This window comes from Barbatula barbatula (genome assembly GCF_947034865.1).
Source record: "Barbatula barbatula genome assembly, chromosome: 5".
In the NCBI taxonomy this organism is placed as follows: domain Eukaryota; kingdom Metazoa; phylum Chordata; class Actinopteri; order Cypriniformes; family Nemacheilidae; genus Barbatula; species Barbatula barbatula.
Window position 1 is genome coordinate 11,454,108 of NC_136769.1, and position 20,847 is coordinate 11,474,954.

General features: G+C 38.3%; 2 protein-coding genes across 2 annotated transcripts; both read left to right on the forward strand.

Annotated features, from left to right (window-relative positions):
* Positions 1–377: 377 nt before the first annotated feature.
* On the forward strand, positions 378–1,814 carry LOC306893680 (somatostatin receptor 3; the record flags this gene model as incomplete). Its single annotated transcript, XM_079455629.1, has 1 exon — positions 378–1,814. The coding sequence occupies one exon, from the start codon at positions 378–380 to the stop codon at positions 1,812–1,814; it is 1,437 nt and encodes a 478-aa protein (XP_079311755.1).
* Positions 1,815–11,337: 9,523 nt separating this feature from the next.
* eif3d (eukaryotic translation initiation factor 3, subunit D) lies at positions 11,338–19,658 on the forward strand. The gene is made up of 16 exons (XM_079456230.1): positions 11,338–11,535; positions 14,416–14,541; positions 14,675–14,720; positions 14,823–14,959; positions 15,057–15,142; positions 15,231–15,303; positions 16,581–16,702; positions 16,784–16,916; positions 17,000–17,147; positions 17,233–17,363; positions 17,818–17,903; positions 18,362–18,491; positions 18,574–18,716; positions 18,813–19,005; positions 19,383–19,476; positions 19,568–19,658. Exons 2-16 carry the CDS (start codon positions 14,419–14,421, stop codon positions 19,579–19,581), a joined length of 1,659 nt encoding a protein of 552 aa, XP_079312356.1. The 5' UTR covers positions 11,338–11,535; positions 14,416–14,418; the 3' UTR covers positions 19,582–19,658.
* Positions 19,659–20,847: the final 1,189 nt, after the last annotated feature.

Below are 20,847 nucleotides of genomic sequence, written 5' to 3' on the forward strand. Positions count from 1 at the left end.
CACGTCTGTATATTAGAACAGAAACAATGTCTTACATTGACTCATAAGTGAGATTTGTCATCATGTCTGCTCTGTTTTAAATAAATGTGAACAATGACTCATACACATATTTGAAACAATCTAAGGTTGCGTAAATTATGAATTTTCATTTTTGGGGGAACTATCCCTTTAACCAATATGTTGTATGTAGTCAGTTTGATCCAGATTTGTGCAAAGCCTCTTCACAATAGCACTTTTGTCTATAAAATATTTATTTATTGCATACCAGAGTATAGCCTTGTATGTGAGAGTGCATTGAGAGACAAATAATAATATGTGGTTGTTCTTTGTACAGGACAATGGCCCCTAGCTGAAGGGAGTGACGTCAAAAGACTGAGATGGAGTTATCCTCAATAGACGCCTTTTCTGCACTGGGTATATGGGGCAACAGCTCCTTTCCCAGTTTCCTCCTCAATGAGACTATTCTTAATGACACCTGCCTCTTCAATGCATCAAACTGCACCAATGTTTCAGATAGAGCCAACCGATCAGGAACAAGCATGGCTGGAATCCTCATCCCTCTTATATACATAATCGTATGCATCTTGGGCTTGGGAGGAAACTCTCTGGTCATCCACATTGTCCTGCATTACTCAAAGACGGAGTCTGTGACTAACATCTACATCTTGAATCTCGCTATAGCTGATGAGCTCTTCATGTTGGGCCTTCCGTTCCTTGCTGTGCAGAATGCCATGCACTCGTGGCCGTTCGGATCTTTCACGTGCAGGCTGGTAATGACCGTAGATGGCATCAACCAGTTCACCAGCATTTTCTGCCTCACCGTGATGAGCATCGATCGATACCTGGCTGTGGTTCACCCTATCCGGTCTTCGAAGTGGAGGCGACCGCAAGTGGCCAAAGCAGTGAACGGAACAATCTGGGCGGTCTCATTTTTGGTAGTCCTGCCTGTGGTGATTTTTGCCAACGTGCAACGAGAGGGAGGAATCTGTAACATTATATGGCCGGAGCCGACCAAAATCTGGGGGGCGGCGTTTATCATCTATACATCCACCGTTGGGTTTTTCTTTCCCTTGCTGGTCATCTGCATGTGCTACCTTCTTATTGTAATCAAAGTTCGTAGTTCGGGAAAGAAAGTTCATGCCACTTCAACCAAACGGCGCAAGTCGGAGCGAAAGGTCACACGGATGGTCGTGATAGTGGTGGCGGTGTTTGTTTTTTGCTGGATGCCGTTTTATGCCCTCAACATCATAAACCTGGTAGAATCACTGCGTGATGAGCCGCAAGGCCTGCATCTTTTCGTGGTGGTGCTGTCTTACGCCAACAGCTGTGCCAACCCTATCGTGTACGGCTTTCTCTCTGACAACTTCAAGCGCGGTTTCCGCAAGGCTCTCTGCCGCTCCTCACGGAGGGTGGAAAACCACGATCCCACAGACCAGCAGCGTCAGGAAGAAAGAAGAAGGGTGCTGATGCCCAGGGAAAGCCTGAGAAGAGCAGTGAAAGCTGAAGAAGATGAGGAAGAAGATCTCGGGGAGGAAGTGACAGAGATGACCGAGATCTGCAAGATTACTCAGAACGGAAACGGAAGTGGACAACCTGAAAGCACCCGTGCGCTTTTCACAGAGAGACCCACAGCTCCGGGGTTTGCCGAGACGGCTTCCCCAGGCACAAGGGACATGGATGGGGAAACCGCTGGAAAATTGTCAGGCATTGGGCCTGCAGCAACTCTGTTGAATGGGGCTAAAAACGGGAACGTGAAAACCCTTCCAGAGGAACCAGTAGAAAAAAACACCTCACTGGAGATCAGCTACTTATAGGATAACTGGATTTATGTCAGCTGCAGGAAAAAATATTGTAAATGCATCCTGGGGCTTCTTCAAAAGAGCCCTTTTGAGATTTGTAGGTATTTTCTCTTGTGGCTTCTTTGAAATCCTGTTTCACTTTTTGAATGTATCGAGACATGTTCAATAAGCAGATTTAATACTATGGACACTATTATAGCTTTGCAAACCATCACAGTGGTTTTTATGTTATTTGTCGAATCTGCCAGACAAAAGATTTGTGAGCAGCAGCATTCCACAGTCTTCATGTGCCTTCTAAATTTGTTAAGGGAGCTTAATCAATGCAATGAATTAAAGGCTACGACTGGGCACTGGATAAATGAGATCTGTAGCATATTACTGTAATATGTGATAAACTTATTGAGAAGATAATCATTTTGTTCACATGCAAACAAAGGTTAATAATTACCTACACACAATTTGTTGATATATTCCTATGGTGGTTTGTAATTTTCTGTCTTTTTATGTACTTTTGCATTACTTGTAAAGTATCGTATGCTAATAGAAATGTGTTGCAGCGTCTGCAACTTAGTTGAATGTACAATTTAAGTTCTAAATTTATGATCCTAATGATCTGGGTCCTGTAAATATTTTTTCCAAGTGTGTAAGCAGTCACCTATCAGCAGCTTGCCTTTCCCTTACCCCAATTTGTCTGCCATTTTCCTCTCATGATCGACTTGTGTTTTATCCAGTTCTGTTGTCTGGACCAAACTCCTCCTTCTAAGAAAGAAAGACACATTTGTGACCCAGCCTGTGGAAATCCAGTCAAAGTAATTTTTAAGTGATTTGTCCCACCATAAAATGTAAAGAACATTGTTTGAAAATAGAACCTTGATATTTTTAATATTGTCTTATATGCATCACAAAGATTGAAATCATAATGAAATTAATGATTACATTCAAACTGTGATGCTTGATTTTTCATTTATAGATAATTAGACTTTAGGCTGGTTTTCAAAGTCAGGGTCATATCTGTACAAATGATTATTTCCATTAATGGGAGGGGAACCCATCAATATAGTATAACATCAAGGTTTTTTGTGCAGCTAATCCGTATTTGATACAAACATATTCTTATATAACAATTCTTAAGGGACTCAACCTCTATGGCGTATACTGTTTGCGTCACAATGCCCCACAGAGTCAGGGTTACTTAATGGCTCATGTTGTGCAGGGAGACACATTCCACACAACGAAGACTTGAAAATCAATGTAAAGCTAAAAACATCAGGACTTTAAGCCTGGCCTTTGACCCACTCAGAATATCCAACAACAGCCAAATTTTAAGTGTTTTAGTGCCCCCAATTATAATTTAATTTATGTTCCCTCAAACGGAAAACACATACGCATACATTGAAATTTCAAAGTACCCCCATCCGGCACCACAGTATGTATATGTGACATTCAAAGACCCTTTTCTTAACGTATAAATAAACGTTAACCATTGAGATCGTAGCAAGCCCTAGCGTATCACCCACACTCCCCATCTCCTCCTACGCCCAAGCTACCACTCAGGGCTCGAAGGAGTAAACGAAGCCATTATAAGAAAGGCACATTATAAGAAAGAGAAAAAACATTTTTAATGACCGTGCTGTCCCTGTGCATTTCACAGCTTTCAATTACAACTGATTGTTTAAATGTGTCAAAAGCTGTGTGTGTGCTGGTCAAAACACAAGATGTTTATTATGATTATTTTTAATTGTTGTGCTGTTACGTGGCATTTATCGAGAATTATTTTTACCATCGCGCCCTCAGAGAAGCTGCCATTTCTGTCTGTGGGCAGAGCAGCACCCATCCTGTGACCTTATGATTGGACAGCTCTCTAAATGAATGTCTGTGATTCACTGGACGCTTGACACCCACCGAGGCCCACCCACACACGGTATGGATGCACAAAGAGGAAAATAATGCTGAAGGCTTCTTGTGAGCACCATGATGTTATTCATTTCTTGTCACAGACTTATATAGGCCTCTTGTGCAAACAAAGCCATTTACTCCAGCATAAAAATACAACAGTGCCCGTGTCTTTGAGAAATATGTGATTATTTTGCCGTTGTAAGTTTTGTACAATCTTCTTTTTAGCTGCTTAGTGTACATTTTAAATTACGCACTATGCTGAGAGACTGCAATTCATGTCTAATATTTTGGGAAGAATTACTATGGAATTAAATAGCTTTTAAGTGTTAAAATTTATGAATCTGCTGCTGGGTGCATCTTGCATTAGATAAATCCTTTCATATCTCTAAATCATTCTGTGTATATAGTGAGAACGTTACCAAACTCTACATTTATATATTTTCCAAATTCTGAAATAAATGTTTTGTCTCTGTGAATTTGCTTTTTATGCTTCTTTCATGTGTTTGTCAACATTTTTCAAAGTAGAATTTTGTTCTGCCCAGAGGCAGACGAGTGCACAGCTGGTAACCTCAGGGAATTCTGAATCTGTTGGATTTTTGTGCTTTTGTTGAATTTGGTCGGATTAAAATAAGACATAATTATGATGATAATGAGGAAAGACAGGACATTGTTGCTTACCAAGGGAGCACACAATTAGCATGCCTACTAAAAATAATGCCATAAAAGAAAATTACATGGAACACATTTGACATGAAAATCAATTTAGCTTGACTTGATAGAACACACGTTCTGAGTAAAATATTTCTGTGAATCGCAGTGGAACTTCGTGTAGTCATGCACTTCTGGGTGTGTGTCTTTTTTTGCAGGTTTGTGTGTGTTTGGGAGTGAGCACTCAAAGCAAAGTACTCAAAGAAATGTCTGTCCTCTAAGGCAGAAGTGGTGATGGAAGAAGAAAATTAGATCAATACTCTTCCACTCGTCTTAAGCTTGAGGCTACAAGAGCAGCCAATGCCTTCCTGTTCTTTTTTTTAAATCAATAATAAATGTACCAAAGTCCATACCATATGTTCACATAGGTTTTCTGCTTTGTTTTGTTCTGGGCAGTGCTATGATCAGCTACAGCTTTTAAAAACATTTTTTGCTAGTATTTCAGATCAATTTCTGTCAACACTCAATTAGGGTTGTTGTTTAGACATCACATTGTATCTCATAACATGTTTCCTGATAAATCCGTACAGGCATTTTTCCCTCGAGTGACTCATTGGCCAATTAGAGTGGGGATATCGCTGAAATGGAGAGTGTGGGCAACCTTATCAGCCAGCAGAAAAGGTCCAGTCGTTTCTCTTTCAATGAAAAAATCACAAACTCCCTGAATGCCTTCTCTTTAATTTCCACCTTCACGTAATGGTGTTCATTACGCTTGTGAAAAGAAAATGAAAAACAAGGTATATATAAAAGGTTTCAAGTGGAAGGACTGCAGCATTTCTGGAGACTGAGGCTGTGCATACTTCCTGAAGCTGAATCATGACATGAAAGTTGGATATAAACACAGAAAGCAGAGGAGTGCAGATGAAAACTGCAAAGCATTAGGTCAAATGCTCACACTATAAGTCAGAGAAACATTATTCCTGTATGGGCTCTAGGTTGTCTCTTGTCACTCTTTTTTTTTACTGTTGTTGTGTTTCCTGTTTCTTTCCTAATTGCATCCACCTGCGTCTTGTTTTGTCATTAGTGTCAGTGTATTTATAGCTCACTTGTTCTCACTCTCTTTGTGTTTGTTCTATGAAACCAGGTTTTAATCGGGTTTAATTGTGGCCTGGTGTGGGTTTTTAATTAAACTCTGAAATAGGGGGTTTAAAAATGTATATTTAGACTGACGAGGCCATGTCTTATGCAAAGCACTTTTACATTACAGCAAAAACCTACTGGAGTTTTTTGCGGTTTCATAAAGTGTCCCCTAGAAATTTATCTACTGTACCTTATACAAAAACAGAGCTTCTATTAAATAGCTTCACAATATATTAATATGGTGACTTCACATGAACTATTTTATTACAGATGTAGCCTTTTAAATTTAATGCTTTGTACAAAACTGTAGACTTTTGAAAGCATTACTTTGAGTCTTGGGAGCAAATAACGGAGCACGGTGAAGTCTTTACAGCTCTACAGCCTTAATGTTCAGGTAGGCCTACTGTGCATATACATTTTGTTGTGTTTTTGTTTCTTTTCAGTGCGATTAATCTTTCAATGACTGCTAATGTGACACAAATTTCATCAGACTTCTAGTTGTAATCATAAATATATGATCACAGGCTTGTATGCCAAATGGCTTGACTCTGGCTGTGTTGTTGCTTTGAAGAAGGTATGATAAGTTTGGAACCGTACAAAATACAATGCTTGACTTATGGCAAAACTAATGTGTCTACATTTTTTGCTAACCCCTTAGACAAAACCCCAAAACTGCTTAAATGTTGCACTCAGTCAATCCAGTGTCAAGAGATCCTTGAAATTTTAAAGGCATGCTTCAACTGTTTTCATTGCTTAAAGGGGATGTGCAATGGTGTTTCATGCATTCAGACTTCTTTACAATGTTAAACGTGCTCTCTTCTCATGCTTGACATGCTCAACTTGTCAAAAAACGAGTTTGACGTATTACGTGTATATATATATGATATAAAATGGGCTAGTTACACAAGGTGGCGCCGGGTGAGTTTTGCGACACCAGAGTCCACAGACTAATTTCCAGTCGTATACCACTATTGAGTTGTTTTGGCTTAACGAAGTGCTCAGCAATGTAAAGAGGATCAGTCATATTGCTTATATTTTACTTTCTTCTTTGTTATCTAAAAAAACACCAAACTTCCTCCTTTTCACTTTAAATAAAATGTGCACTAAAAGTGCATCTCTGCTCGTAATCATTGGGGAACCACTTTAAGTGCTGTGGAACCATATCTTGGTGTTTCCATGTTGCGTCAGCAGTTCTTTGATATGACGAGGTGCTGTATATAGAACCGCTGAAAAACCCTACATGGGCTTCACATTTTCTTTATATGGAAGCTGTGCTGTATGGTTCTTCAGTGGTTCTACAGCACCTCAGTCATCCCAAAGAACCTCTGAAGAACCACTGGAGCAACAAGATATGGTTCTACATTGCACTAAAAGTGGTTCCCCTATGATTATTAACCAAGAACCCCTTTTAGTGCTACGTATATAGCATCATTTTTAAGAGTGTTACCATACAGTGTTATATGACTGGGGACGCCCTTGGCGCCATCTTGTGCAACTAGCAAATTCATGGGCCAAAATCAGTGGCCAAAATCATTACATTAAAACCAGTGAAAACAAATTGGTGATAAGTGGTGGATGTTATGATTCTTGTTTATTACAAAACCAGGGCAGATGTTTATTGTGACATTTGTGTTTATTGTGGGCCTATTCATGTCCCAGTGGAAAATGTCTGCACTTTAATGGTGCTTCCTCTCAGCTAGAGTGTGTCAGACTTCCTCACTTTCATAGATAAGAGAAATTTACAGCCCTTAATAGCACAGATAGTGCTGTTTTGTTCTAATGTGCCAGTGGAGCAAAACACTAGGAAGAAGTTGCTATAGCCTACTACCAGAAGAAATGGTACCGCTTAAGACCTTTAATAAACAACAGCTGTTGCTAATTTAATTCCCCAAATAATAGAGTGCCGCCAGCAACTCAGTTAGCGTTTCAGTATGGTGTAAATTCTAACATGTATGCTAATGCAGGTGTATGTTACTGGCAGGATGTTATTCCTTGAAGATGTCAAAGTATCAAGGATCTTTCCAACAAATAGATAACTGTTTGGATTTCTCTGAAAGGCAATTTGTGGAAAAGCCTTGTATTTGCTGCATTCATATTCCTTCATTCTACCTCTGCTGTGGGGATATTATTCTTTGAGAGTGAAATTACACCACAATTATGCCATTATGTTGCATTTCCAACTAAAATAATTTGTTTATAAAGGATTCTTTCACAGGTTTTGTGGAAACAGGTGCAGTGTAAAAAGCAGACTTGTAGTTAAATGAGGAAATATGCTTACCTCTGATTTCAAATATCATTCTCATTACATAGCGATACAATTTTAATGTGATTTTCAATCCTTGGCAGGGATACTAATAACAGGCTTTGGCTTTTACCAACGTACAGCATACTGCTGTGAGCGCTGCTAGACGACCTGTGGATGACCTGGAAGTGAATGACAGACCAAGATGTAAAACAACTCATCTACCCTAATTGCAATCCTTCATGAGTGCTATGAGATGCTTCACCAAAAGAGACAAATTAAATGTCACCACTTCTAATTTGCCACCTCTCCGTATCGCATACTGATGGAACACTCAAGGTATCAGGTCTCATCGCAGCATGAGTATTTACAGAGCATAGCTACTACCTTTTGCCAGAGTAGCGCGTAAAGATTGATTTGTCTTTCTGTAGATATGCAGAGGCTAGAGGCTTTTATTAAGAAACGGCTATTGTATCTCAGAGCAATGGAGAGCTAAGAAATGCATCACAAAAGTGAAGGTCGAACCAGTAGCCCCACCCCCATACTCATGCCATTGGTTAGGTCAATGTAATTATTTTCAGTCCAGGCCAGTTGGTGCTGTCTGATGCCGAGATTATACTCTTGGAAATTTCACAATTCACAACAAAAGCATTAAATATTACAAAATTACAGTTTTTCTTCTAAAAAATTATGTTATGCACATGCTCAGAACGACAAAAGCTGAGAGGGAGTAAACCAAACTCTGAATCATATACACTTTGCAAGTAGACAATTTCATTCTGGCCTGGTCTCCGGGGGAAATGAGTCATGTTGCTAAGAGACTAAAACCCTGGCAGCTAAAGACAAGGAGATAGAAAGTTTTATGTGGCGATATTAGATGGAAAGGCAGGTAAGTGGGTGGATGGAGAAACAAAAACTGTTTGGATTAGTGTAAATAAATAAAAACATAAAATTTTAATTTAAACAAAATGTGAACTAAAAGTAAACTGTAGCTGATGATGCCAATTCTAAGGGAATTACCACGTGGAATTTCTTCATATAGGCTACAAAATCAATACAGTACAGTATAGTATAGTAATATCTCCCACTAGATTCAACATTTTAAAGACACGGTTAAATAAAGGATTGACCATAAAAATTAAATGTTTACACACAAAGCATTATTCTTGCAAACTGCTTTTGTAGTTTATCTCTCACACACAGAGCAGGATACAATTGCCTTAATTTTAGGATTTGTAATTGTTTGTGTGGCTGTTATCAGTTGATCTTTCTCAAAAAGCATTTACATTCATCTCAATTATTTGATGCCTGTGTTCTGATTGGCTCTACACACCTATTGTCTCCCTACAACCAATTGGGCCCTCACTGGTCAGAGACCTGATCTGACACTTCACAAACTACCAACTTTCATTTATATCTATTAAAGGTGAAGATCCCACATGCCAAAATGTTTAAGTATACCTTATGGTCTAGGTAGAGCATACGGCACGTTCATCATAAACATACATGGACCCAATTTACATATCAAGACTAAGACCAAATGTTTAGGTAACTGATATTCAGGTTAGTAACTTAATACTTACAAGAGTCACTGTTGTTTTGGGTGTATTCTTGTCTATTATATCACTCCTACATTCTCATTCAAAGGCCATTACAGTAGTTACATTAGCGCATGATGTGTTACTGTAAAAGCAAGTCAAAACAGACCTGAGGTATAAATACTTCTCCAAGGTTTCAAGCATGAAACACAAATATCAAACATTTAATTATTCATGTACAATAATTACATTTGATATATAGTTCTATTTTTAAAATGAAAAGTGGTGTAATATTTTAATCACATCGAGCCAATTAAGAAGGATTAATTATCTGAACTCATCAAAAAAGAAAAATCAATAATGGCTCAAAAAGCAAATAAGCTGCTAATGCATTCTCACAGAGCTTGAATACACAAACAGGTGCAATGAGCAAATGAAGAGTTTGGTTCCAAAATGAGATAATACAATTTTAAAACCGTTATGTTATGTTTTTATTTTGTGTTAATGTGTTAGTTAGCTGTATTTTTTTGTTATTATAGCTTAAATAAAAATAAACCAATTTTGATTTGATTGATATTAATTGGAATGGACAATAAAAAAACATTATTATTGAAAGATTTTTTAAACTGAGATATCTTATTTTGGAACCAAACTCTTCAAAATTATGACCAGAATCTTGAAAACTACTTAACGTGTAAGAATGTTCTTGCCCACTCACTCACAGTATGAAAGCAACACTCACAAATGTGTTGTTATTTGCTGCAGGGTACAATGAAAATCTTTCCATGTGTGACTGCAAACCCAGGCATATCAATTTACATATCCATTTCAAAAATCATATAACCAAAATAGAGTGGTGCACAGACATTTGGACTTGAGAACAATCTCTGTCATTCGCACTACTCAACAACAGTTCCCATGAAGGCCTAGAACTAGACTATAAATATGGCTCATTTAAATCAAAGCAGAGATAAAATAAAATAGATGGCAGTAGAGAAAATAGCTAAACAAGTTTGATGTGTATGATCTGAGCGCATACACTCAGCAGGAGCTCTTCAAGATATGCACAGGAAGCCATGGGGGGGCTGGCATCAGGGAGCTGCAAAACCACGTCAACAGTCAATCTGGGTTAATGAGGAAAGCAATTGAGTTTGTGAAGCCCCAAACCAACTAAACCTAGGAGATTTACAGAAAATAATGTTTCTTATGATCAAAAAGCGTACAGGTCCCTGCGGTTAATTCAAGAGGATGATCAAATCAGTCCAAATCAAATGAAGACAGTACATTTCCGTTTAGTCTTCGTTCCATGCAGTGGAACTGCAGCTGTTTTTGTCTCATATCTGGAGGATTACAAAATGGGATTAATCTGGATGGTCTCCACAATCAAACCGGTCAAAGGAGGTTAAACCTCAAATCACTCTTTGACACGGTAAATATATGAACATCTTGATTAGTTTTTCATTGCATAAATAAAGAAAAGCAATCTAAATGTCAATGAGCCCCATGGGATATGTTCTGTTTTTGGAAGTCAGCGTTTAGAAACCAGACTCGATATCTGTTGAGCAATGTCTTTAGCTGAGATCTCTGCAACACTATGATCTCTGAGACTCTTCAACATGAATAAAGGCACGAAGATCTTCACACCACTATGCCACACATTGTTGGTTGTATGATTGAGATACACTGCTCAAAAGGGACTTCGGATAAAAATTAGCCATTGTTGCCTAAATCTGGTGCATTTTACATATTGTATGCATTATTAATGTGCATTGTCCCTGATTAAATAAAATGAACGTCAGAAATACATAAACCACACTGTAATTACTACTTTCATAGTGTTATATTAGAAAAAACAATACATTTTTGCAATGAATCTTTTGTAGTTGGTTATTTGGTATGGATATCATTAGCATTTTTCATCATTAGCATATTTACGTAAAGGGCAATGGAATGTATCATGTTGCAATTGAATTTCAGACAAGCATGTTTTAGGTCATGTGTCCGATCTCAAATGTAAAATAGTTTAATTAAACCTAACCATGCGAATTTAATTCGAGTTTCCAGTTGCGTTTTCATAGTCTAACGTGGTTTTGGACGTGAGACTGCGCGCAAACTCTGTGGTTACTACGGACTTTTATGTCATTTATCAGCAACCGTGTTTAAACTGTCGTGAATTACGGCAACGAGTTCCTTTACGGTAAGGGCTCTTCACAGCACGGTCCGGGAGTAGACGCGCATCCATCAATAAATACGAATTCGTACATCAGTAAAGGTAGGTTTAGCGCTCCTTACACCTGTATACTTTATTACAATCAGAAACATACAAGCTTACGACAAGTGAATGCGAACAGATTGGTTGTTCATTCTAAGGAACGGAAGTTAACGTCAGCAAGCATGTGCGGTCCTGAATCGGCCAGCTGCGTTGACGCGTTTAAATCCCTATGCGATCTGCATCTTTTTAGACTGTACAGTTCATACGGTCTCGACGATGTTAGTAAAATATAATATAAATGTAAGCTACTTGTCAACGGGAAAGGTCAGGGTTGTATTGAATAATAGCTGATAAGCTACATGACTGTTCATCATGGCCGCTCGTAAAATCTTGATGTGGCAAACGTGCAAATTGCGCGAAGTTGCCACTATGATAACAAAGCTGTGGGTCTATTCGGTGCAATTTTTACTTTTAGGACATATTTTTCAACCAAACCACTTCTTACCACGAACCAACTAAAGCCGATTTGCGAGAAACAAAAACCTTTTCGTGGGGGTGGGGCTAGTGGTTTCTTGTTGGCGCTCCGCAAGAAATCTCCCTGACCAATGAGAAGGTTGCTGCTAGGTCACATGGGTCAGACTTCGAGCTGATTTGCGACAGTGCCAAACGGAAACGACATCACTACAGAGTAAAGCAACTTCCACTACAGATTATATTACATTGTAATAGAATGCTCTTGTCTCATTTAAAGCTACTTACGTTTACCAGCACTGTCTTATTTTGCGACTTTAATCTATATAAAACATAAAAAGTAATATCTGTGCGTTAATGTATTTTGTGCACTCCGACTGCTAATATTCATTTAAGTGTTTTGAGTTCATACACCCTAGCTCGCGTGTTATTTAAACGTGATTGCGTCACTGAATTATAAGAAATTACTTTAAAATGCTGGTAGACTGTTAACATAGTGTAATAGGGTGTTCAGACCAAAGGCAGTAAATCGCGCTATTCGCGTGTAGTTGGACGCTTGAACATTTTGAGTTTACTCGCTTCTTTCAGCGTCAAATTCGCTTCATTACCGACGCGAAATCGCGACATGGGAGGGGCTTCTGCCGCTCGCACACGGCCCTACTAGAGCAAGCTCCTGATTGGTTAACGCGGCGCGAATTTTCGCAATTTTATTGTAACTAAAATACGATTCTTTGTTCATTCATAATACCAAATGTAAAATGTGACAACTTAAATTGTGAAAACGTAATACATGTAGAACTTAAAAAGTAACCAAAGTTAAGTAATACAAAGTATTACATTGCGCTGTAGCGAATATGAATAAATTTGACATTATTATAGAAATGCTTACCATAAACAGCTGTGTCCTTCTCCACTATTTTAATTGGTTGCTTTCAAGACTTCACATGAAAACTTTTTCGGAATAATCATGGTCTTCCGTTTATTTTGATATACTGTATGGGCCCCTATCACAGTAACAGCTGCTACATGACTAAATGTAACAGAGGAGACAAAATAAAACGCGCGTACAATGATTCAATGCCCCCTTGAGTAAAACGTCTGATATTGTTTATTTTACATTATTTATATATATACATTTATATGTAACGATTACATAGTTTACCCTGCTTCGAACGATGCGGAAGTCAAAAACCCGGAAACGTGAAAAAGATTGAAAGAGAGAGTTCTGCCAACGGAAATCTTAAACGCTGGAGCGTCATGTGATTCATGGAGCCTTTAGATAGTTTTTAAGTGGGTTAGAAGTTTATCTCAGTTGGTCTGTTTAGTCTTGGTACTAGGAACAAATGAAACTGTGAAAAAACTGTTCCATTGGAGTCAACGGAGAAGACGCGACTCTCTCTCTCAATGGCTCTGGTTTGCGAGTACAAAGAACTGCATTATAAAAGTCACAAAACTGTACTACGTATATGAACTATGAAGAGTTTGTTTTCAAAAACGAGAACTCGGTTGTTATTGTTATCGTGTTTGTGTTAGTAAGCTGTATTTTTTAGTTATTATGGCTTAAATCAAAACAAACCAATTGGAGCTTGATTGATATTAATTGAAATGCACAATTTCAAAAAGCAAATTTTAAAAGCAGTTATCTAATTTTGGAAGTAAGCTCTTCATATACACTAACATTACCTACCTAACCACATATCTTTTAAGTCGGTTGTGCACATTTTTATAGTTGCCAGACAGCTGTTACCATTTATATACTGCTTTTTATATTACACATTACCATACATGTCAGATTTTGGGTACCTAAAATGGTGATGTGGTTGCCGGCTCTGTTATAAATCTTTTAATTACTTTATATCTTACATAACTTGATTTTCATGGCAAGTTCTTAAATGAAAATCAATATATTTATTCAGAACAATAATACAGATTGTTTAATGCACCTCTGCAATGTGTCATTTTATTAAAAATTTTGCCAGACATCTCAACGTCAGACATGAAATACATCTAAACATGGTTTAAAAAAGTACAAGCATTTTGTCCCTTTACGCTTCCAGTGGTTCGTTTCTTGTAACTTGGTTTATTAGTTAGCAGAATGTTTTTATTATTAAATTACATGGATGGATGGATTTACCAGTGTTTGCATATTGCAGTTATAATTTAGAAGAAGAACTGCTTATGTTCACAGTGTGGGAAATATTAGAAATAAACTATATTAGTAGTAGTCTAACATGTATCATTTAAGATAGATAGTCATAACAGGAAGGAAGTGCACTTCCCGATTTTAACTAAAGATTATAAGGGCACACACATTTTTAAAAGGGAATGACCTACATTGATAAACTATTTACAATAAACACTGCAATATTTAATGAAAAAACAGGCATTGCAATTTATTTCACCTGGACTTAAATGTTATTGATTGTCTTTTACCAACAATTAAATACTACGTATCTGTTGTTTTGTTAGGAAATGGCAAAGTTCCATGCCCCTGTGATCCAGGACAACCCATCAGGATGGGGTCCTTGTGCTGTACCTGATAAGTTTAAAGACATGCCCTACCAGCCTTTCAGTAAGGGAGACAGACTGGGAAAGGTAAATTCTAGTATTCTGAGACACTTCTTTTTGCCTGAAACAGACCGTCAAAATTGTATTTTTCATGTCATATTAAATATTGTGGTTCATTTTCTTCATACTTAAAGGATAACATCCATTATTTTACACACAGGTGGCTGACTGGACTGGAGCAACATACCAGGATAAGAGATACACAAGTGATTATATGAATTTTTCCCCAGTTGTGTTATACAGTTATATATGTGCTGTCTTTGCTCAAGTCATTTATCTTGTCATGATTGTGCTTCTGTTTTTTGCAGATAAGTACTCTTCTCAGTTTGGCGGAGGCAGTCAGTACGCATATTTCCATGAGGAGGATGAGACCAGCTTCCAGCTGGTAGACACTGCCAAGACTCAGAAAACTGCATATCAGAGGAACCGTATGCGATTTGCTCAGGTATATTTTCTCTTTCTCAATTTTGTCCTTTCACTCAACTTTTCTCTTAACCTCTTTCATACATCATTGTCTGCTCTCCCCTGATTCTGTTCTACAGAGAAATCTCCGGAGAGATAAAGATCGCAGGACTCTTACTCAGTTCAACATGCAGACCTTGCCTAAGAGTGCCAAGCAAAAGGAAAGGTGCGTTCTGCTTAACCAGTGTAAACTTATGTTAGAAGATTGAAAACCCAGTCAATGCACCCTCGCCCTCTTTTTTTACTCCATTAAGGGACCGTATGCGCCTGCAGAAGAAGTTCCAGAAGCAATTTGGTGTACGACAGAAGTGGGATCAAAAGTCGCAGGTATGAAAAACATCTTAGTTATTCTACTATTTTCATTTTTTACTTTGAACTCAAGTCCCTGGTCTCTATTCATTTATTTGTGGTTTATATTGCGATGTTACAGCCATTGTGATTTTCTAGCCTTTTTGTCTACCATGTGTCAAATAGTTTTTTTACATTTGTTCTGCTTCTCTCTTGAGTAATTATGTTACCAAGAGACCGTTCATAGGTCAAAAAAAATCTCAGAAAGCTTATATCAAAAGTAAGACAACAATATTAAACCGTTCTGGTGCCTGCGAAAAACAGGGGATTCACAAAACATTCTCGACAATGTGTTACTGTATTACAAACGCTTCTCTGATTTGAATTGCAAGTGACTGTTAAATACGAGAGGCCGATTCTCGCACACATATGGAGCTCATCGCAAGAGAGGGCATGCAAACACGGAAGAGGAGGAGGGCACACGTGCCACTCACACCAATGTCATGTCAGGAAAGAGAGAAGACACGGAAGCGCTGTTTATTCACTAGTTAATCGATCACAGATACAGTCATTATCACGGATGGATAAAAAATTACAGAATGTGATAGCAAATATAATTTGGTGGCCATTAATATACGTGGGCGGACCACCCAACTAAATGCATTGTATGGGTAACACTGTGTTTTCTTAAATTTTAATTAAGAAAAGTTAGGATATTTTTTAACTTAAGACCGTTTTTAAAAAAATCTCAAGATTGATTTTAGTAAAACAATCAAGAAGAATCCAAGTTCTCGAAACAATATCTTAAACGCTTCATTACGTTATCTTAAAAATATCTTAAAATTAAGACAGCCTCACAGTTGTCTTAAATCTCAAAAGGTAAGACGTTTGTATTTGGCTGTTTCACGTGTGATGTGTATTGTGTTGAGCCAGAATCTTCATTTTGAAGTCAACTTGCCATTAAGGAATATTTATTTTTATATAATAATGATAAGGTCTAGCTACCTTACATAAGCTTTCATTATTAAAAACTGAGTGCTTTTTACATTAGTGACTAGAATAGGAGAGCGTCACAAGTATTATGCCGTAGTAACACACAAAAAGGGAATGAATGGCTGCAATATAACAAAGAGTGAAACATAAGGGGGTCTGAATACTTTCTGTACCCACTGTATATATATATATATTTATATATTAGGCTTTATAAGAATGCAATGTGCTTGTAACACACAAAGTTTATTAACATATACGACCTTCCTTTAATCCGGCACCAGGTTATTGGTCTTAATTCTCCAACTATACTCCTTTCTCCACAGGCCCAGCTTAAACCCAGAGACTCTTCTGTGGAGGTGCGCAGTGATTGGGAGGTGAAAGAGGAGATGGACTTTCCTAGGCTCATGAAGATGAGATACATGGATGTAGCCGACCCAAGTGACATGTGAGCATTCTCACTTAAGCCATTTCATAATATTGTGTATTATGTGCAGTGCTCTCAATATAGTTCTTCATTACTTCTCAGTGAGTGCTGTGGAGCTCTGGAGTACTACGACAAGGCTTTTGATCGCGTCACCACTCGCAATGAAAAGTCACTCAAGAGCATCAAGAGGATCTTCCACACCGTCACCACCACCGATGACCCTGTGATCCGCAAAGTATGCTGAAGCACCCTCCTGTGTCTGTTCTTCTTGGGTGTAAACAAACATACTAATTCCCCTTTTCTGAACTCGACTCACAGCTTGCAAAGACCCAGGGGAATGTGTTTGCCACCGACGCCATCCTGGCCACTCTGATGTGTTGTACTCGCTCGGTTAATTCATGGGATATTATAGTTCAGCGTGTGGGCAACAAGCTCTTTTTTGACAAGAGAGACAACTCGGATTTTGGTAAGCATGTGCTTTGGTTGTTGTGTTAACAATGTCAATTTTACGAGGTATTGACTTATTTTCTAAATTTTCTCCCCTCTTCCAGACCTGCTTACTGTGAGTGAGACTGCGAACGAGCCACCGCAGGATGAGGGCAGCTCATTCAATTCCCCCCGTAACCTGGCTATGGAGGCCACTTACATCAATCACAACTTCAGCCAGCAGTGTCTTAGAATGGTTTGTTTAAACAGAATTCTTGCTGTTTTGTCAATTTGAGAAGTGGTTATTAACACTGAAGGAATAGTTCACATTCAGAATGAAAAATCTTTCTTCATTTACTCAAGGTTTCATTTTAAACCTGGGATTTTCTTTCCTCTGCAAACACAAAATATGATATTTAGAAAAATATTGGTAACCAAAAACCCTTGGTCCGCATTTTCTTCTATTGTATGGACACAACCAGTTCAAGACAATGCAGACCAATGGTATTCTTTTACAGACATTGTTCAAAATATCTTCTTCTGTGTTCTGCAGAAGAAAGTCATACAGGGTTGTTAGGACAAGAGTGCGTGTAAATAAAGACAACATTTTCATTTCGAAGGTGAACTGTTCATTTAAACGTATTGCTATGTTTGTTATCAGGCAAAAAGCCTTTATTGTGTGAAAACTGTTTTCTGTTTTCTCGTGTCAGGGAGGAGAGAGGCACAAGTTCCCCAATCCAAACCCATTTGTTGAGGAGGACATGGAGAAAAGTGAGGTCGCCTCTGTAGCCTACAGGTGTGTGCTGCCCCTTGCTGTTCATTCCGAGATGATTTCAGTTTGGTTAGAATGTCAGGAAATAACCCTCAATGGTTTTGTTCAGATGTTCGTTTGTGCAATGTCGTCTGGAATGGTGTCTAATTTTTTTCTTTAAAATGTGTCACACAATTTATATGTCTCTGTTACTTATATTCTCCAATATAAGCTAATATGTCCAGTTTTCTTGTTCTGACAGCTATAAGTGTTTTTTCTTGGCATTGCGCTGACACCATTACTGTAGCAATCTGAATATCAACTACTCAACAAACAAATCATATTTCAGTGTTTAGAAATAGTCAGTGACTGTTACAGAACATGAATTGGATTTGTGTGCTGTGTGAACAGCCTGAGAGTAATGACTACATATACTGTAACTTCCTTACAAAGGCTGTGTTTGGTCAAATGTGAAAGTAGTGACCCACTTGACTGATTTGTAGGTATCGGAGGTGGCAGCTGGGGGAGGATATTGATCTCATAGTCCGCTGTGAGCATGACGGAGTGATGACTGGAGCAAACGGAGAAGTGTCTTTTATCAATGTGAAGACCTTGAACGAATGGGACTCCCGGGTAAGAGACAGTCAGATCGTTGCACTTGAACTTTTTACGTTGTAGTACAGCATTTGATGGTAGAAATACATGCTCTCTGCAGTACTGCAATGGAGTGGACTGGCGACAGAAACTGGATTCCCAGAGAGGAGCGGTTTTGGCCACAGAGCTGAAGAACAACAGCTACAAATTGGCCCGCTGGACCTGCTGTGCCATTCTTGCAGGATCCGAGTACCTCAAGTTGGGGTGAGTTAACCTGACATACATCATTACCCTTTCCGTATGTATGTGTAATAAATGTCAAATACAAACTACAGGGTTAATTAAGCAATTTCCTTTTAGGTACGTGTCCCGTTATCATGTAAAGGACTCATCAAGGCACGTCGTCCTTGGCACACAGCAGTTTAAACCCAATGAGTTTGCCAGCCAAATTAACCTGTGCATGGAGAACGCCTGGGGCATCCTGCGCTGTGTCATTGACATCTGCCGCAAACTGGAGGAAGGCAAATACCTCATCCTTAAAGACCCAAACAAGGTAAGGAGAAAGTCATGCTGTGATGTCGAGTTTTGAGAAATTCAACACATAAAATGTCTTACAGTGTAACGTTGTTTAAACAAAACCATGTGGTTTAGGCCATGTCGAGCATAAAAGGATTTTGTTTTATGGACATGGACCTCAAGACCCTTGTTAAGAAATAGTATGAACAGGATTTTCAGTACTGTTTAACACCTTAGGTGAATCTATAAGTATCTTATGATGTTAATTTTAGCAAAGCAAAAGGCTGCAGAAATTCATATTTGCCTGAAGCAGTCGCCTTGGCAACCCACTAGGACTTCTCTGCCTTAATGTACAGTTATAAATGTATTGCTCGCCAGCTGTTACAGTTAAGTCAAATTTGTGTTCCCTAACAGCAAGTAATTAGGGTGTACAGTCTGCCCGATGGAACCTTCAGCTCAGATGAGGATGAAGAGGAGGAGGAGGAGGATGAGGAAGAAGATGAAGAGGGTAAGGAGGATAAGGGATTCATTTTTACGAATGAAAAGTTTGTTGATGTTTTCATCTGTTTAATCTGTTTGATGTTTTTTTTCTTCAACAGATGATGATAACTAAGGCGAAATTAACTATCACAGCTGCCGGCATTATGTGTAACTTTGTCAGAGCTGAATAAAGATAATTAAGTATTCATATACAGTGGTCATGTCTTTCTGATGCGTTCACGGTTGGCTGCCCTTTAAGTTCTGTTATGAACTCGGTTCTGAAGCTTGGTATCATTAAAAATCTATAAAGTAATACAAAAAAATAACAATGTTGCCGGTTCAAAAGTTCTTAGAGATACTTTTTGAAGACTTAGATATTAAGAAGAGTGGCAAAGATGAGAAACCTATTTTAATTATCATTTAAAACCGATAAAAGCATTCTCTCTGTATTTAATTAACAGATCCCATTTATTAAAACCTATGGTTGGATGGCACATGCATTTGTCAGAGGAGTTCTTGTTCCTACCAAAAGTATAGTTTGTGGCATTGTTATATTTGTATTACTAACATTCATCCATTTAATTTATTTTTCTATTTAAGTCCCTGATAACGTCCAGTAGTATGTTTCTCATTTTGTCATTAAAGATCTGATCAAACATCTCACTTTGTACCACAGTAAAGATGTTCTTCCAATCACCTACTGTGCCGGCACCAAAAATATATATATATTTGATAAGAACAAAATGTTACTGTCATAAAAAGCAATCTTGTGAGGTTTTGTAGACAACCTTTGAGCATGAATTGCGGCTGAAGTAGAAGGTCTTTAGGGATAAATTCATAGTTTGTTTTGCGGTTCAGCTTCATGTTTTTAAAAGGAGCATCATCTAGAATGCGATCTCACTTGATTCACCAAAACTTCAAAGGCATATGGACTTATTAAGGTATGACAATGACCATGTCCTCATATGTCAAGAATAGGATGTTATAGTGGTCTCTATTATTTTACTTCTCTATTTTCTTCTTTCTGACATGATCAAACCAAGGACCACCACCTAGTGCTGCACGATTAATCATATCGCGATGTCAGGCTATTCGATTACATGACGGCAACATGTTGCGATTATATTAAAGAAACGAGTGCATTCGTGGACGTGACAAGACATTCATTCAATTGGTCACGTGACTTGCGTTGCGCAGTGTGGAGACAGGAGAAATGGATGCAGAGCATCCGACACCGAACTAGTGCCCAGAGATAAATGCTACCTCTGTTATTTGGCGATATTTTAGATTCAGGATATCAGACACCGAGCAGAGAGAGGTACTGTGCAGAATTTGCAAATCTAAAGTTCTAAATTGAATGTTTAAGAAAGAGGATTCAACCAGTTGGTTGAGTAACAAT

What these genes read in the sequence shown, in the direction of transcription:
- eif3d (XM_079456230.1), top strand. Translation starts at nt 14,419, where the DNA reads ATGGCAAAGTTCCATGCCCCTGTGATCCAGGACAACCCATCAGGATGG. An exon ending in GTAGCCGACCCAAGTGACAT is followed by an intron (nt 16,703 to 16,783) that starts GTGAGCATTCTC and finishes ATTACTTCTCAG; the next exon opens with TGAGTGCTGTGGAGCTCTGG. An exon ending in TGAACGAATGGGACTCCCGG is followed by an intron (nt 18,492 to 18,573) that starts GTAAGAGACAGT and finishes TGCTCTCTGCAG; the next exon opens with TACTGCAATGGAGTGGACTG.